At 39.0% G+C, this 19,663-nt stretch overlaps 1 protein-coding gene and 1 long non-coding RNA gene across 5 annotated transcripts; one reads left to right on the top strand and one right to left on the bottom strand.

Moving 5' to 3' along the window:
* Window positions 1–831: 831 nt before the first annotated feature.
* Window positions 832–18,956, bottom strand: nfascb (neurofascin homolog (chicken) b). Its single transcript, XM_078255529.1, has 27 exons — window positions 18,948–18,956; window positions 17,926–18,061; window positions 17,736–17,841; window positions 17,449–17,639; window positions 16,284–16,406; window positions 15,902–16,120; window positions 15,065–15,176; window positions 14,716–14,903; window positions 14,511–14,642; window positions 14,292–14,435; window positions 12,835–12,946; window positions 12,511–12,674; window positions 12,273–12,420; window positions 10,077–10,201; window positions 9,891–9,992; window positions 9,580–9,777; window positions 6,589–6,659; window positions 6,258–6,480; window positions 4,883–4,998; window positions 3,926–4,136; window positions 3,678–3,800; window positions 3,156–3,329; window positions 2,891–3,022; window positions 2,735–2,804; window positions 1,408–1,419; window positions 1,178–1,213; window positions 832–1,063 (listed from the first exon to the last, which is right to left on the bottom strand). The coding sequence occupies exons 1-27, from the start codon at window positions 18,954–18,956 to the stop codon at window positions 832–834; spliced, it is 3,609 nt and encodes a 1,202-aa protein (XP_078111655.1).
* LOC144521161 (uncharacterized) lies at window positions 8,523–12,529 on the top strand. Of its 4 annotated transcripts, none has more exons than XR_013502288.1 (4): window positions 8,523–8,540; window positions 9,029–9,085; window positions 9,900–11,882; window positions 12,312–12,529. It is a non-coding gene; the product is annotated as an uncharacterized LOC144521161 (long non-coding RNA). The 4 variants fall into 4 exon arrangements; XR_013502289.1 differs by having other exon boundaries at window positions 8,525–8,540; window positions 11,819–11,882; XR_013502287.1 differs by having other exon boundaries at window positions 8,530–9,085; window positions 11,819–11,882.
* Window positions 18,957–19,663: the final 707 nt, after the last annotated feature.

The raw sequence follows: 19,663 nt of genomic DNA, 5'->3' as shown, positions 1-19,663 counted from the left end.
AAACACAGATGATGTTATGGGTCAAATAAACTAAAACGGTTAGATTAAGATTAATGATTTCTATCCATCTCTATAGTGAGTGAAATGGGGAGACAGTTAAGGCAAGTTCATAGAGAAACATGAGCAACTTCTGATTTTAGAGCTGGTTGATGGCTGCTTGATGATTCCCCAAATGGTGTGACTTTGCATCCCAGCAGAGCATAATTCTCTAACTGAACCATGCAGATGAACCATTAGTCCCTGGAGATATTTTATTATCCTTCACCTATCACCAACAAGACTTGTATACTCTCACATTGCACCATAAACACTAGCGTATAAAACAAAAAGTATGCAAGTTCAGAGAGTATATTGTAGCTCCCTTGATCATAAAGTATGGTATGCTGCCATTATTTCAAACAGCCAACACACAAAAATAATAATAACTCTCATTATTGAAATTAGCTGAAAGAAAAATATATAATAAGAGTAGTTAAGTTGGTCCTTGCTTTTATCAACATGATAAACTGATCCACTTCTGTCTCTTCCACAGCCTAAGTCTCTGCATTGGCAGGATAACTGAACATGTACTCATGCGCAAGCATGCGCACAATCATGCAGCATTGCTTAGGATTCTCAGCTCTAGTATTGTCCCAACTCTTCCACCATGTTCTTCTTTAAATGCATGAATGTTGCTTTGTCTGCAAGGACACAGGGGTTAACAGCACCCCAGGCTCCAGCTGTTCCCTCCAGCAGACAAACCACAAGCACCATGTGTTTTTATTTCAAGATGGAGGATACAAGCACGGTAAAGTCACATAATAAATAAGAAGTCAGTTTGACTTTTGATTTTTACGCCAGAGAGTAGATGGTATTCATTGGAGAGTGCAGCTCCAGACTTCCACCAAAGTCCAAGTCCCTGACATCTCTCCTGGTTCCTGTGTACTGGCCAATGAACGAGCCGTCCTCGTTGAACGGTATCTCGCCTCCTTCACCATAGTCCACCAGACTGTCGTCACTGTCTGATCGCTTTATCATTGCCTCCATAGACGGCTGGCCTCTTTGAAGCCCTCTTTCCTCCTCTCTACAAAATAGTGCAACACAAAAAAGAAATTGGTGCATTATGTCAGCACTAGAAGAAAAAAAGGGTAGATGATAAAACTCTACCTGATGTATCATTTACAGTAAATGTACGTACCGCCGGGGGTAAGGCAGAGTGGAGACACGTGCTATCCTAAAATATGAAGAGAGTTTAAAGGAGATCATCATAACTATGACAGGATAGATGATTTTAGCCCTATTCATTGATCATCCACTCATAAAATGCTTGTAAAATGCTTGTCTGTTACATACTGTATAAACAAATCAATAAATAACAATCCATGCAGGGTTGCACAGTTCAAATGTCAATATTTAGTCTGTTCATACCTTTCAAGAGACCTTGAGTGGTTCAATGGGAAAAGAATAGGGTTTGGGGGGGGAATAAAGGTTTAGATAGAAAAGGTAGAGTAAATAGAAGAAACAGAAAATAATATAAGCATGAGTTATCATAAATAAGGCCATAAATACTGTAACCAGATTTGATTTGTACCTGTGCAGCATCATGCTAAGATTTTATCAAATTAAAGGCACCCCGTGGAGTTTTTGACCACTAGTATTGTTATCAAGCGATGTTTTTTATGAGTGGGTCCCCATTTTGTTTGTATTGTGCACATACGGGCATGTGACATTACGTGATAAACTTCCCTGCCTCCGGTGTCCTGCTATTCCACTGATCGACAGTTGGCAGCGGTAATGCGCACACATAGCAATGCACCAGAAAAAGCAGTGAAGAAGACTGCCATCTAGCAAACATGGATCTAAACAACGCACGATTTAAAAGTTAAAGTAAGGAAATAGACTTAACATGTTTGTCAGGCCTTAAATGACAATTCCGGCGCAAAACGAACCTCGGGGTTAATAACAGATGCGTACCCACTTGATCGCTCCCTGGGACATGTTTTCATGCTAATCGAATGTATTTGTAGCTTGAAACAAGCTAGTGCGGACTGCTGATTAGCTTACAACGCTAGTATTCGGGGCACAGGGAAAGTAAAAACAAATTGCTATTTATACCACTAAAAAGGCTCAAAATATCACTACACTTCAACAATAGCATAATGAGGGTCCCTTAATGTTAACCGAAGCATTGAGAACTTTGTAAGTGTACAGACAGTTTATTAAAAAGATAGTTTAGAAAGACAGTAGCTCCCAAGATGGCGGCCGCCTGTATACGAGAACGCAACTGTCTTTATAATCTATCTTTTTAATAAACTGTCTGTACACTTACAAGGTTCTCAATGCTTCGGTTAACCCCTAGGTTAGTTTTGCGCTGGAATTGTCCTTTAAGAATACACTAAGCACGTTGTGGTTAGTAACACTGGATGCTAGCTGTTTAAAAGATAACTCAACAGGGCAGCTTTAATTCACCAAACAATTCAATTTGTATTATAGTGTCAAATCATAGAAGTTACACTTTTCTGATAGAGAAACCACACTCTAGACCACACTCTTTTCTCTCAGCAATTCTTTTCCCAAATGCAAGCATTTGAACAGAAAGTGAATGCACAGCTACAGAGCAAATGGATGTAAATACACAGCTGTTATAATTATCAATAATGATAGTGCTGTACAGTGTTATAGGAAAGTATCTATTCAGTATTATTACCATGCCATTAATGTTTATTTTCCACTAGCTGTACGCTTTAATGCTAACCTGTAGTCAAATGTTCCCTCCTGATCTTTGTCATCCACTGGCTCCAATGAAATGTCTTTTTTTTCCCGAACTGAAATTAGAACAAGCTTCACTGTATTAAGACATACATTTGTGGTGCTATTGGACATCACAGAGTATGAGGAATCACCACTGTACCTGGGTATTTTCCCCCTCGGCTCCTTTTGATGAAGCAGACTATGAGTAGGATGAGCACGATGAGAGCCACAGCACACATAATCCCGATGAACCAGCCCTGAGTGGAGATGTCCACCTGGTCCTGAGCATACGCTGAAAAACAAATAAGCATGTGCACGCACATGTAAGTACCCATATCAACAAACTCACCATCCACTCAGCCCTTCAAAGTCTTTATTTAGTCGACCACCAAATGTGTTGATGCATGGGGGAAGTAGTAAATTACTTTCAGTGGTGTAGTGGGGTGACTCCTCTGTATGCCATTCCCCTATCCCGATCCGAGTTCTTGCCGCCACGTAGAATCTGTATCGAGTGTAGCGGTCGTATCGCCGGAGTGAGAAACTTGTTATATTTGGAGTGAACTCTTCTACCCGCAGCTCTTCAATCCTGGTGGCATTCACTGTGGGGAGAGTAGAAGTTCCTTTGTGTTAGGAGGACTCTTGATGCTGGTAGAGTGCACACAACTGAGCTGGTAAGTAGCTTACCTGCCCAGAGAATGTCTACACAAGTGTTCATTACCCTTTTGAGAACATACTTCAGTGGTATTTTGGTCTTTGAGTGCATATTTAAGTGTGCTATTATGTGCTACCGAGATGTGGTTTTAAGTGTAAATGTAAATGTGGACATTTTTGTCAGATTTAGTGAAATTCCATTCAGTTATTAAAGAGTAGCGGTTTCTCCTAGGGGGACTGCAGAATAATATATTATGACGTATTTCAGGGAGGTTTCAGATGTTGGGTTGGGGTACCTGTCTGGTACTTGAGGGAATATCCAGTAATGATACCGTTGGGTTCTGCTGGCAGGTCCCAGTCGACATAAATACTGTCCAGATGTCGCTGTTGGATCCTGAAGGATCTTGGAGCAGATGGTACTACAGATGAAAACACAACAGGAAATAACTCACATAAGCTATGGAAACAAACATTAGGCTAATTTGTGATTTGCTTGTGCTTGGTAGAAGACACAGATGTTCTCTTGTTCCTTATATATTTGTACCTCCTTCAGGCGTTGAGAAGTGTATATTATTACTGGGCGGCCCTTCATATCGATTGTTTGCCACCACTATATACATCTTGTAGTTGCTATAGGGGATGAGCCCAGTGAGGACCCCAGAGGGTTCTGGATCATTGTCTGGAAAGGATTTTGACTTCATCCCTCTGTTGACCCTCAGCCACCTGAGCTGGCTGCTGTCCCTCCAGTAGTAGGCCTGAGAGATGAGAAGCAACACATCCAGCACTGTTTTATTATTTTTGGAAACTATTTTTCAAGAAAAGTTTGAGTGCCTGCACAAATGAACATGACAAAAAAAGAGGAAGCGTTTTATAAAAGATTTGATGGGCTCTTCAAAATTAGGGGAGGCAGACAGATCAGTCCAACTGAGAACATCTTCCTAAAACAAAATTATATATAAAAAAAAAACATGTAATGTCTAATGCAGTATGGTGAAACAAACCAAGATCAATTACTGTAGTAGGCGATTGGTTCTTGACATTGTTGGGCAAAAATTTCATAATAATCTTTTAGCATATTGTGATCTGAGAGAAAACTAGACTCCTGCATCTCCTCTTGACTCTGTTTTCAGGCTTTAGAAAATCTAGCCTGTGACGTGAGAATTTGTCCAATCACAGGTCATTTCAGAGAGAGACAGCAATCTTATTGGCTGTTTTGCAAATGCATATGCCCGTGCAACAGAGAGGGAACAGAAAGGGAGAGCTGCAGGAGGAGGTCTCAGTCTGCTCTAAATCCTGACGTTTGTTTTGCTTTGCTTTCTATCCACTGCAGCTTTAAGGAAATATGAAGTAAATAGTCTAATATTAAAATATCAAGGCAATATTGCAAGTGACAGCTTTCAAATAAATAGTCAAATGCTACACAACTTATGGCCAATATTTTAACATACTAATAATGAAGCCAAATAGTGGGGAGCGTATATTAAATTCACAAGAGACACACCTTGTATTCTTTCAGTGCTCCCATCATAGAGCCACGTGTAACTGGGTCCCAGTGCAAAGTCACCTGGGTGCTCTCAATATCGGACACTCTCAGGTTCAGGGGCGCAGTTAAGGGACCTGAGGAAAACAGAGATACCCTTTTCTTTGTTTATCAGTGAACACAAAGAGAGTTCACGAGAAGGACAACTTGGTCCCAAGTAAAAGAATACACTAAAAAAACAAGAAGAGGTATGTTTAGAACAGTAAGAGGTTGTATTTATCTGTTGATTAAGATTTAGGTTACAGCAGAACTGTTGTTGTGACATTCCACATTCAATTCTGTGAGAACTCTGAAGAAAGTCAGTTATCCGTTTATCTTATCCTAAATTGCAACACTGTTTACCATTTTTGTGTGTTTGGGACAATCCTTCCTGCCCATCCTGACTCATTTGTATCTTACTACATGTCATCTAAATTAATGTAGCGATTGTTAGAAAATAGGTATATTCTTGTGTGTCTTATTAAACCTTTAGAACATTGTGAACTGAACTGCTTTGTCGCTTTGTTCTTTGATCTCGCCACTGCTTTCAGAATCGACTCACAGAGGTCAAGTTCATAGCTTGACAGAAATATAATAAAATAGTGGAGAAACACAACATGCATGCATGCTGTCAAAACTGGTCATTTAATGGTTTGATGAGTATGACAATTATGTGAATAATATGCTTTTGCTGTCACCAGATCTTGTAACAGCAAGTGAACTGTACTGATTTGAACCCAAACCAGGATTTGTTTCTAAACTTAACTACGTAGTTTTGTTGCCTAAACCTTACCAAACTGTGACCGTTTTACAACGTTAACAAAGTGTTTTAAACCATGACTGTTACATTTGGATATGAGGACGGAAAACACTCATGTGGGTCGTATTTCCTTCCGCCGCCAGGAGGTGCTTAAACGCTCCTACAGTATGGGTTGTATTAGAGGGTAGAAATAAAGGACCTATATCGTCATATGATTTGGAGGACTTGTTGTGGATAAACATGTCATCCTTTAAGAAAATGTTTACCTTAATATGAAAACATAAACATTAACAGGGCAATAGGAAAACGAGACATAAAAACAATTAGACAATACAAATCAAATAATTGCATTAGAAAATAAGACGTCATGCTTTTGTCTTTAAACTTTGGAGACATAGACCATGTTTCCAGATAAAAAAGTTGGGTGCCATTGAACTGCAGAAAAAAATTTGATGATGTAACTAAAAGATTGCCTGTCAAACGAAAACATTGTGGCAAATGCTAAATGCATGAGACACATTACATTAAGTTAGTTTTTACTTCCTTTTTTACTCTACATACTCTCTATATATTAATGTAGAGGATTTAGGTACTTACGGTCTTCCCCAGAGTAACCAATAATAACAGGAGACTCTGGACCCAGCCCAAAGTCGTTGACAGCCTGGACTTTGATGTCATATGGAGTAAAGGTATCTGCATCGTAGATGTAGTATCTCGCCCATTTAGTGGTTGCGTTCTTCCACTCCTCTCTAGATTCTCTCCTTCTCCACCACACCAGATACTTCAGGTGGGGCCCATTCCACTCTCTGTAGGTCAGAGGCTGAAAGCGACCAGCATGATTGGATTTAGTTTGAATGAAAATATGATATGTTATACATAACGGTCAAGATAAATATGAAAGTGTTACAGTTTTTAATGGGTTCATTACCTCCCAGCTGATTTCCATGTTATTCCTCCATGTACCTACACCCTTTACGTTCTTTGGGATGACATCTGGGGCTGTGATGGAAAATCAATTCAGTATAAGATCATACGCTTTAAAGAAATACTTCAGCATTTCAGGAAATCTGCTTATTCATTTTCTCGCCCAAGAGTTAGATTTATTTAAATATAAAAGACAATGCACATTATTCAACATTTCTGTAAATGTGCCAGTGTTAGTCAGCCAGCTAATTTTCAACTGTAGTTCTAGTAACTTAGAATGCATGTCTTGGTCAGAGGAAATCAGAGCACCTGGATGAAACCCACGCAAACATGGGAAGAACATCCAAACTCCAAAGAGAAAGGCCCTGCCTGGACCGGAGAGCGAACTCTACAGTGCCCACTTGCTGTGAGGCAGCACTGCTAACCACTGAGCCTACGTGCTGCCTTAGGAAGATTTGATACCACTCTCAACATAGTTTATCAGTTAAATATGAAGCTACAGCCAGGAGAAGTTAGCATACCTAAGCATAACAACTGGAGCCAGGCTAGCTGCTTCCAGTCTTTATGCTAAAATGTATTGAAAAAAATCCTGGTACAGGATATAAAATCCTCTATTCCAGACTCTAGCAACACAAAACAAATTATAAGCTTTATAATTATACTAGTGCTATCAAACGATTTAAATATTTAATCGCGATTAATCGCATTAATGTCATAGTTAACTCGCAATTAATTGCAATTAATCGCACATTTTTATCTATTCTAAATGTCCCTAGATTTCTTTTTGTCCAAATATTTGTTCTCATTTTAACAACATGGAAAAGTGGATCGGCTTGCTTTGCGCTTTTGTCGCCTGGCTTTGACGAGGGGGCGGAGAATTCGCATCAGTTGTGTGCTTGGTATCAAGTGGTATTTCAGACTGGACGTGCTGCGATGATAGCTCAGTTCACAACGACAAAACACACAGATCACTTTGGTCTTGTCGATGGAACCATTTGGCAACTTTTTAAAAGTAAACTTTCCATTCAGAATCTTATTGGCATCCATTTTGGCGTCTCGCGCTCGCCATCCACTCAAAACGTAACGTTAGCCTACTACTCTTTGGCCGGCTCGCAAGCCCAAACAAGTGTGTGCGGCGTGCCTGTTGTTTTGTTTCCGGTCTAGCTAGAGCCAGTGTGGTGTTGTAGTTTTTTCTAACGTTACTAGTTGTAACAGCATGTGAAAAAAACTACAAAGTTTGCTATGCCAAAAATAACGTTAATCTTGTGATAAAAAAATTTATGTCGTTAAAATGGGTTTGCGTTAACGCCGTTAATAACGCGTTTAACTGACTAAATTAGCACTAGCACTAAGCACTAAATTATACATTACACCCTTTGACAGGCAAAATGCATCCAACCTATTCTTAAAAGAATGAATTGAAGGGGAACGCACAACTTCTTCTGGAAGCTCATTTCATGATTTTACCGCACGGAGTGTGAAAAAAATATTTTTCTTTTCAGACAGGCATGTTCTAGGGTAACGTTTTCAAGAATTCCCTTGTGTCTCATATCTATTGCTCCAAAACTGAAAGATAGGCTCAACTGTTACATCATATATTCCCTGTACAAGCTTATACAATCATATCACCTCTGTATCTCCTAAATATGAGAGTCGGTCAACTTAATTTCCTCAATCTATCTTCATAAGACATATTTTTCATTCCTGGAATTAATTTAGTAGCTCTTCTCTGGATTTATTTATGCTAAGCTAAGCTAACTGTCTCCTGGCTGATTGCTTCTGTAACAGAGTTAAAAATGTAGTGTATTGTTATATATGATTTTCGCCAAAAATGAACAGCCTTGTTTAATAGTTGTGAATGGAGCCACCTTTGGCCACTTGGTGTACTACAGATCTGCTGCGTGTAGTCTCGCGTTACTTCCCTACCCGATCAGAGAAGCTGTATATTACGATCGGGTAGGTTCAGTGTACAAAGTACTTCAACCAGTATATCAGTTTTCTAAAAGTAAATTGATGTTTAGGTTGATAACTTCGATGTATCTCATGTGTTATATTATTCCCATGCACTGTAACGATCGTACTGCATTTTGCATGGTTTGACAGAAAGTTTGTTAATGTTTCTTTTTGACCGTGAGTTTCTGAGTACTGAGGCTAACGTGGCTAGCCGTAAACTCCGCTAGTCACGTCCATACATGGGAAGCAATATTACTCAGTGTCTATCATGTGTTTATGTTTAATCTCAGTACAGTTTCGGTATATGTATGAGACAACAGCGTATGTTAAGTGAGTATTCTCGAACGTTAATTAGTTGTCGTTCCATGTGTGTTAACATTCTGTCTGGCGTGCCTCGCTTGCTATCAAGCACTGATAGTGTACAATGGGATATTGACGTAGTACATGTAGCCTATGTAATGCAATGGATTCTTTATATTTTGCTTGTGCAGATGCTGTAAATGTGTACACCAAAGCCTGAAGACAGTGTTCTGATTTATTTTCCAAAGGTATGTGGCCCCATAATGTAATTAGGTTTTAATGAAGTGCTGTAACTTTATGCACTTAGGCTGCAGTTATGCCATTCTATATGAGAAGTTTAAAAGTTATGATTCAGATGATAGTTTTTTATGCATTTTCTATTGCTGAAAGAGTGATTGGCAGAGAAGCTGTATACTTTTGATCGGATGCTGTAAATGTGTACACCAAAGCCTTAAGACAGTGTTCTGATTTATTTTCCAAAGGAAAAATAAAGAAAGAAGAAAAATTCAACATTTCGCCTCTGTTCCCCTGATGCTTGACCATCGTTACACTTCATATTTAGTCAACAGACATAAGAGTGGTATCGTTCTTTTCATCTAAACTAGACAGGGAAACAAAGTAGCGTATTTCACAAAATGTTGAATCGTTCCTTAAAAATGTGCTACACAAATGGTTTGTTTTAAAAGTTTGCTAGCATAAAATCAGTCTCCAACAACACGTATTTCAGGAGTATCAAACCCACGTGCACCGCTGCTCTGGAAGCGCGTAGATGGGCGACTAGGGCGACTCATTCCGATTGCATTGACAGCAATAACCCGAAACTCATAGTAGGTGAAGGGTGTAAGGTGCAGAATGACAGAGTTGAGGTCCCCTGGGTAGCTGGAGAGGTTTCGCCACTTCCCAGGCAACCAGTCATCATCATCATACTGCACTATGTACTCTGTAACAGAGCAATACATGGAGAAATATAGCCAAAATGTAAATACATCAAGAATTACCTAAAAACAATAAATGTTCTTATTTCTGTGAGTTTATTTAATTTACTGCTCTTACCTGTTATAGGATTGTGGTTGCTGTCTCCAGGGACCCAACTGAGTCTTACATTGCGTTCATATGGATCTGACAACTCCAACTTAGTGGGAGGCTCTGGACGATCTACACACAGTCATACATGAGCAATTAAAAAGCCAAACATGTTCTATGGTTGATGAAATGTCATTTATTTGAAATGTGTCATACCCATCACCATTAGGCGTGCTGAGGCAGATTTCTGGTCCAGTTCACTCTTGATAATACAGGTATAATTGCCCTCATCGCCTCTGTTTACATTAGTGATAACCAGATTTGATTCATCAAGAGAGATTCTGAGGATACAAGCGAGTAAAACTAGTGTGATCAAAGTGCTCATTGGTTCACGCTGAACAAAAACTTAAAATAACTACCGTATATGTAACTTTTAAATGTTTCTGAAGCTGTGAAAGTTTTCATTTGATGATCATTAATGAGAGCAAACAAGACTAACAGTGAAAAGAACACTATTTTGTATATAGCTTTTATTAACGCCTTTGCCTAAGTCCGATTTTTCCCCCAAAGTAACACAATGATTTGCAGCAGATAGACGGCGCTACAGAGCACACATTCTGACGGGTCACAGATTTCGGTGTAACACCGGAAAAGCCTGTGTTGTTGTATCCAGCCAGGTAAAGAGTAGCAGGAGATTTTTATTTTAGAAGTTTTTTTATGGCTGTGCCATCACAGAAAAAAAGGATATTAAACGAAGAACAAATAAAAGCTAAAAGGGAAAGTGACAGACAACGGTCAATCTTTAAATGTACGTCCCGACCCAGAGTGTCAAAAAGTGACGCCAAGAGTCCCAACCTAGCTCGTCTAAATATGACACCAAAGGGATACACGTGAGTCCCGAGAGCGTCAAATATTGACGCTCTCGGGACTCACGTGTCTATTGAATAGTCCGCACCCAATGCATCACATAGTGACTCCAAGGGTCCTGACCAAGTGTGTCTAAATATAATAACTAAGACTTTTTGCATCAACAACAAACGGCAAAGGCACCTGACCAAGTGTGACGCGATGGGAGTGAGAATGTGTTGGACAAAGACAAACTTTTCACGACTTTTAGTAGAGGTCATGACATGCAAGTATAGCAAATTGGGTAATTGTCAGACTTTGCTATCCTGAGTTAGGGGGTGCAGTCACATTTCAGCAGGCTCCATGAACCCATGTCAAAAAAGGACTGTGCCCCCTTAACTCAGGATTGCAAACGCTGACAAAGAAACTTTACAGGACTTTTAGTAGAGGTCATACCATGAAAGTATAGCAAATTGGGTAATTGTCAGACTTTGCTATCCTGAGTTAGGGGGGTGCAGTCACATTTCAGCAGGCTCCATATGAACCCATGCCAAAAAAGACTGTGCCTCCCTAACTCAGGATTGCAAAGGCTGACAAAGACAAACTTTTCAGGACTTTTTGTAGAGGTCATGACATGCAGGTATAGCAAATTGGGTAATTGTCAGACTTTGCTATCCTGAGTTAGGGGGTGCAGTCACGTTTCGGCAGGCCCCATGAACTCATGCCAAAAAAGGACTGTGCTCCCCTAATTCAGGATTGCAAAGGCTGCCAAAGCAACTTGTCAAATACTGACGCCTGGTCAGTGTCTCTCAGCGTCTGATACCGATGCAAAAATCACCCTTTAGGGTCTTTATGGAACGCACCGGGTAGAGCAGCAGCTCAACCGTGGCGCTGCAAGATGACATAGCATGAAGAGTGACAACAGTAGCGAGTAGTATGAAAGACAGAAAATCTGCGTAGGGAGATTGGTTGGGATGGTGGATGGGTCAAACAACACAGGACTTTCACCCAGGAGACTGGGGTTTGTGTCCTGTTCTTGTCCCTGAAACATACATTTTGTAACCCACCCTTGAACAATTCCTAAACGGTCACTTTCTTGTGATGCATGTCAGTTAACAGATGGAGACGATTACGGGATTGTAAATTATTCAAAATCGAACCCGAATTGGCCCTCAGGTATGTAATATGCATACAGTATTTCATTCATAAAATAACTTTACAATACGCAATGTAGTGGTAGTCAGTAGCCTACATTAAATTACATCTCTCATCCCTTTAGTGCCCGGTTTTATTTCTTTTCAGTCTGTGTTTGTGTTGGCCTACTATTTTATTTTCCTTATTGTCCCCCTGTACTTGTGTAAAGCGTTCTTGGGTTTCATGAAATGCACTATATAAATCTAAGTTATTATTACGTTGGTTGCTACAACAAACTCTTAATGCTTTAGCTGGTGACACAAAGCGGCCGCTAGAATCAACACAAACTGAAAGTTACATATTGCCACAAAAATTAGTGTAAATGTATAGTGTATATCTGTGTAGAACTCATTCATAAAAGATATACTGTACCTCCAGCCAAAAGTGACGAATTTTTTGTCTTTCATCCAGGTGGTTGTGACAGGATTAGTGACATCTGCTTTTACACCACACTCAAAGCGCACATCACTCCCACGGATGACTTTCATACTCTGTGGTCTTGTGACAATTAAAGTGGGCTCTGAGAGAAGTGGATGAAAACATATGATGGATCACACAATCAAAAAGTAAAAAGCAAAATATTTTTAGTATGAAACAGTGATACCCTCACCTTTTACCTCTACTCGGACTTGACTTTCTTCTCTTCCTGCGATGTTGCTGACAATACACAGGTAGGTACCCTGGTCATCTATCCGTATTTGTTTGATCTCCAGTGTCCCGTTACTGTGGATCTTAAAACGATTTCCTTCCAGATTCCCCTGTCCATATTTGGACCTGCACGCACACACACGCACACACACACGCACACACACGCACACACACACACACACACACACACACACACACACACACACACACACACACACACACACACAAACACTGTGAGCTAATGTCTTAACATTCTGCATTAAATTGTCAAACAGCGTGTTCTCACCATCGCAATTCAGGCACTGGGGAACCAAAGTAGCGACAGTCTAAGAGGCAACGACTGCCCTCTATCACCTTGATGAGTTCATTTCTGGGCCCAAAAATACGTGGCGTTGCATCTAGAGAAACATTGATAGTTAATAATAATAATGATGTACTTTATACTGTGAACCTTTGCTCACACCCTGGTCAATATTTTGAACACTCCTGCTCAAAATGGTACACCTCTTCCAATTTAAAACAGATATATCTTTACACATTTTCTACTGCCAACTCTTCTATTTTATACTATTTCTCTTGACTTTTGCACTGTGTTTATTGTTTACACTTGAGGCAAATGGCTTGTGTGTGTAAACCTGCTTGGCAATAAAACTGTTTTTTATTATGGTTTTATTATGAAATAATTTCCTTTTTCCCTGGACCTGCGCTGTCTACTATACATCAAGTGTAATTGCTGATTTCTTACAGTTCTCAAATGCCTCTCACTGTGATTTGTGTGTAATGCATGTGGATAAAAAAAGAAGAAATGCGACGGGAAATCTACATCTTGTTTTTCCCAAAAACCAGATATTTACCTACAGTTCAATTATCCAATTACTCCAGCTGCTCTGGAAGTATGTTAAGTAATATCGTATTGTGCATGTTTAATATTTACATGAAAATCATAATAAACAGTTCAGTATTACACGGTAACTGTTCTCTAAAGGCCCTAAAAAAGGATTTTCTCAATTAGCCTCTTACTATGAATTATAAAGTTCTACATAAACACATTCATTTCTGCCAGTTACATGTTTTTTTAGTTTTTTTTTACATGAGAAATTTGATCTGTATGTTTAGTTTTATTTGTGTTCTTCATAATTGTTAAAGTGCACCAATGAGAATTTAGCAACATTTGTATCAGAAACAAGTCGCTCAAATCTGATCAAACTTCACCCACACTGAGTTACATTTATAATAAATAATTGCTGGTTTTTGTTTTGTTTTTTAACTTTCTTACCTATTTAGTCATACATATGTAATGTTATTACAGAAATAAAGCATGGATTAGCCATCTTATTGTGTATTTGATGTATTTGATTACATGGCATTTGATGTTTAACAGCAGTAGTTTTTAAACTTTGTACTAGGTACACCTCATTTCTAAATGCTCTTATATTGTACATACATGCATTTTTTTTCTTATCGCATAAATATACAGTATAGGGATCCTAACCTTTATTTTAAAATTCCATTTCAAAACATTTCCATAATATTCTACTACTTCATTTGTATAAAGCAAATGATGTGCCATGACATTGAAAAAAGTATTTGAGTTGTGAATAGACTAAAATGTGAAGAATGCTTGAAATATACCTCATGAGTATTATTTAAATTTTTTCAACTTGGCAAACCATTCAAAATCAGAAACAATGTTTTACACTATAAATGCCATGGACAACATTGGACGACAGAGTGGTAACTTACGTAGCACGTTGACAAAAGCATTGGCCATTAAGTAACCATATTGATTTGAAGCATTGCACTGGTAGACGGCAGTGTTTTCAGCAGTCACACTGCGTAGAGTCAGTGTGTCTCCTGCCACCTGTCTGTTAGGCTGCGGTGTTGCAGCTAGAAAAAAAAAACACAATTAAAGTTATTTAGATTTACTTTTACAGCTAGTAGGTATGATCTCAAATACCATACTTTCAATTGGTTCCCCATTGATGAACCAGCTGATAGTGGGACGAGGAGCCCCATCAGAACGACACACCAGGCGTCCATTTTCCTCTGGGGCCAAGACCAGATCAGTGGGTTTCTCCAGCCAAAAAGGAGCCGCTGTCAAATAAAAGTATGTTAACTGTTTTAACACTATTGTGCAGTAAGAACGATTTCTGAAAGTGTCTCTTACCTTTGACCGTGACGGTTATTGTGTGCTCAATGTATCCAATCTTATTGGTAGCAGTGCAAGTGTATTCACCCACATCATCAAAAGATGCCTTTGGGATTTTAATCATCTTGTTGAAGTTCTTTATTTTCATGCGCGGCGTCAACACCAGGTCGTCACCATCCTTGGTCCACATTATGTGAGGAGTTGGCCTTGATGATGATAAATAAGGCGACTTTCATGAAATCAAAGCCAAAATTATACTGAACAGAAAACATACAGGCAGATAACATTTTGAAATGGTAGCATTAAATATTCTATAACAAAATGCCTACAGTTACAGTATATCTTGTGATCTTGAGTTGACACTCACACTCCTGCAGCGATACACTCCAGGATCAGTTCTTCCCCTTGCAGGACAAGAATGGAGCTGGACAAGCCTGTGGGAGACAGCCAGGTGGGGGCAGCCTCGGACACTGTACGAGCTGCAGAGGAAACACCACAGCACCCCAGTCACATACCCTGTCTGACCATGAATCAAGTTAACTCAGAAAAAAAGACAGGACAGCTGAAGCAGAGCATACACTCACCACAATTAGTAAGTTTAGTTGGAGCAAACGAGGAGTCTTTTTAGGGTATAGTCTGAAAAGTATATTTTGACAACATGTGTAAACTGCTGTCCATATTGTAACACTAGTCCAGCCTTGCCTATGTAATACCATAGTATGTGTCCAAAGCTATAGTAACACAATTATTATTTTGTTCCCAATGAATGTTTTGTTGGCAGAAATCAGAGATGCAGTATAGAAATGTCAACAGGAAAACAACACTGGTAATATTTTCCAATATGTTTTGGGCAAAGTGTACATAAGAAAATTAACTTATCAAATATCATCCAATGTGTTTCGCCTGGAGTAATTTTTTGTGACTGTTTAAACAGTCAACAAGACAACAGGCCTAAGACCCTGAACAATCCTCCAGCCACAGATCCTGATATCCAACCCCTATTATATGTTTCCTTTACATCCATTGCATTTTGTAATTTTCTATGTTTTTAGGTCAGGCCCATGTCTGACGTTTACCCATGCAGCATGCAGGTTACCAGTCTAAATACCTGAAAATGTATGTAAAATAATTAGATGTGAACCAAAACAATCAGGTAATGGCTAAAAACTAGACACTGTGAGTGTGAACACACAATCATACTCACTTGTAAGCACTTTAACAACCACGGGCATCTTCTGCTGGATGACATTCTTGTAGGGGAAGCGGGCATTACAACAGTAATCAGCAGCAGAATCGTTGAACAGGACATTAGAGAAGTACAGATCTCCGTTTACTCCCATGGATAGCCTGCGGTCCTGCCGCACAGGCTGCATGGTGGGGAAAGCTGTCTGAATGGGCCAGTTGAAAGGTCTCGCATACGTGCCTGGAATGAACCACGGTGTAAAAAATAAAGTCAGCTCACAAGAGATGCTTTTTTACAGCTAGAGTTATTGAAAGCTTGTTTGTTTAGCAGATTATTACAGTCTCTCTTTGTTGAGACTTATTGATCCAAACGTTTCGAGATGTAACTCTAGAGAGACACTTACAGCTGGACATCCAGTAGATTTCAGGTTTTGGCGGGCCTGGTGGCGGGTCACAGGACAGGACCAGAGGCAAGCCAGCGCTGACCACCACAGGCTCCAGAACCTCTCTCGGCCACACAGGAGCTCCTACACAAACACAGAGGTTTACTTGTCTCTACAGAGCAGCAAAGCTAGTTTTGCTGTTTGATGTATTACTAACATACTGATTACTCAGCTAATAAACTACCAGATAGAAGTATATATATGTCTGGTGATACTCCAAAAGAAGCAAATAACTGATGAAATCCTAGTTTATTCTTCTGTGCCATATAGAGCTCCATTGTTGTCCAAACACTATTAAAAACTAATCAATAAGCCTCACTGTTGCACTGGTAGACATGTTCTTTCGTTAAGATTAACATGAGCACTGTTTATTTTGAGTCAGGCCCAAATAAACCATCCTCCTGCTGCTGTTTTGCTGTCACTAGCATCAAATCAGCAGCTAAATAGTCCCTTTAAAATACATTATTTATTCCTGTTTGAGTAATGTTTGCTAGATTAAAAAGGTACCCAGGTGTGTTGGGAAATGATTTAGCCTTTTTAAAAATGAAAGTATATATTTCCGACACATTTTTAAAGATTTACATCTTCGGTAGAAACAAATGGGCTTGTAGCACTCAAATGGGCTGAGTGCTAAGGACAGGTTAGGGATGTTTAAAAGTACTGAGAGAGTTGTTTTTTTTTTTAATGGGATGAATTACCAATACCAAAAATACAGAATATAGCCAGCCTTATACTTATAATTTCTAAGTATTTTTGTTGCTGTTGTTTTTTGTATGATTCTACTTGCATTTTTAGATAATATTCAATATACAGTAAAGAGTAATGCCGCTGAATTTTCATACACAGTCCAATTTAAGTAATGTAGGTATGGAGCAAAACATAATCACATATCACATAAATTGACATTTATGGGTTACAGATCTATTACTCTACATATTGTATAGAAAATATGAAAGAATGTTGCTGTTTAGTTTGTTAGTGGCATTTCATTCTAAAGTAAAGTCCATATGTCTCAGTGTGTCACTGCACACACTGAGGTCACTGTGCATTTCCTGTCAGTGGTGTGTCAGTGGTGTTGGATATAAACAAATAGTGGATTCTCTAAAAGTCCCAATACTGATCTTACTGTATAGTCGTAGTCTGATCTTGTGGGAGTATGCAGATCCATACTCATTGGATGCAATGCACTGATACTCTGCCTCATATTGTTCTGGATTGTTCCAGGCATAGATGTCCAGCGTCCCTGAGCGCCTGCGCATTGATGCTTGAGCGTCACGTGCCACATTGAAATACTTCCCATTACGTCTCCATGAGAAACTTCATGAAAGTGTAAAGAACAGAAAAAACAGTGAGGTGGTTTGCAGACAATAATGTCTTTCACAAAGCTGTTCACTGGGCTACGTTAGCTCTTACATGGGATGAGGGTTTCCTTTGGCTTCACATTCTATGACCATGGTGTCTTTGGGGTCAACAATATGCTCCTTCATTGACTGCTTTATGATGGTTGGGGGCTGCCTGACTGCAGGCAGAGACATTAGAAACTTATATGGTAAGACAATGCATATCACAAATTTTAAACATGAAAGTACAGTTACTGACTCACTTTCCAGAGGGATGTTGAAAGCCCAAACACTCTGCCATAAAAGCAGCAACAGCAGCAGCAGCGCTGGTTCAAGCAGTGTTCCCATCTTTACAGTGCATGGAACCAAGCCACTCTTTTCTTTACCAACTCTTCTGTTCTGTCATTGAATAACAGGAGTATATACAGTTATTTACTTATACAGTAATACATTCATGTCATGCATTACTATTATGACACTTCTTACTACTGTTTTCACTAATGGTTCACAAATAATGTGGAATGCAGCAATAGACATCTCAGTGGTGGAAAAAGGGATACCACAATGTAAAAATGATGGCATTAGTGATTAAAAGTCCATCATTCAAAGTCCAACTTAAGTAAACGAATATAAAATTATCAGCAGAATGTACTTAAAGTACCAAAAAGAAAGGTAACAATTCTGCAGAAAAAAAGGCCCCTTTATATTTAGTTTGGTAGTTTAATCCAGTGGTTCCCAAGCTATAGATCAGCCCCCTCCAAAGGGTCACAAGATAAATCTGAGGGGTTTTAAGATGATTAATAAGGGGTCAGGGGTCAAAAAAGGTTGGGAACAATTGGTTCAATATATAACAATGTATTGTATTTAATAAGCTTTTCCAATGTTTTTATTCTGAAAAGTAACTATAGCTGTAAGGTAAATGCTGTGGAGAAAAAAATCAACAAAAAAATTAAAATACTCAAGTACAAGTATCTCAAAATTGAACTAAAGTAGAATGCTTGAGTAAATTTACTTATTCTCACCACTCCACTACTAAGATTATCATAATTTTTACATACAGTAGTACAACTAAAAGAGGGGATTAAACTGTGTTTCAAGCTGCCATGAACCCTCTGAATGTCTGTGCGGCTCTGTAAAAAGTAAATTGCAGTATATAATAAGACTAATAACATATCTTTCATTAGATGACTCTCTTCAAAATCTTTTCATCACACTATTGCTGTAAATATGTTATGAACCACGAGTCATGTTAGTATGATCAGAACAAAAAGTTGTCAGTACCTACCTCTCTCATGGAAAGTCAAATCAGGGCTCTCTCCTCCCCATCTCTGTAGCTTCCCCAATGCATCGATAATTCCAATGACTTTTCTCACCCGAAATTATTCTTGTTTGTGCAGTAAACCAATTAAAGCCTCAGTCCTTCAAATATCAGGTCAAGAACCCTAGAGGAGTTGATACACTTCAGTAATGGAGTTTCTGTCTGTCACTGCCACTTACACTCTGCCCACCCATCTCATGAATAATGAATAAGTGCCATACACCACCTACTCCTCACCCACATCACTTCACTGTTCTGGCCAGGCTCTCATGATTCTGAATAATCTATCTCAATCAAACACATTCACAGAGTTTGTTCACACAATAAACACACTGATGTTCTCAAGAAAATATATACATGTTTGGATTTATTACACCAACAGTTGGGACATTTTAAATGATTTGGACTGAGGGCATATCTTTATTTCTCAAGGCAACAAGAATTTGCATTCTTGTTGGCTTTTGATGACATCAAAATGTGGGCTTCATTGTTGACTGCAGAGGACCGGGAAAACAGTATGAAAGCAATGTTTGTTTCTCCCGTATGAATTTTACATGTGCAATCTCAACTCACATGACTCTAGTGCGATAGCTCTGACAAAGGATGGAAAAATGCAACATTTAAATTTTTGTCAATATCAATTTGATTCAGTTTAATGATAGCCAGACAGATTCTTCTAAGAG

The sequence above is a fragment of the Sander vitreus genome, chromosome 7 (genome assembly GCF_031162955.1).
Source record: "Sander vitreus isolate 19-12246 chromosome 7, sanVit1, whole genome shotgun sequence".
Taxonomy (NCBI): domain Eukaryota; kingdom Metazoa; phylum Chordata; class Actinopteri; order Perciformes; family Percidae; genus Sander; species Sander vitreus.
The sequence above is the reverse complement of the archived record's forward strand: the minus strand, read 5'-3'. Positions and strand labels throughout refer to the sequence as shown.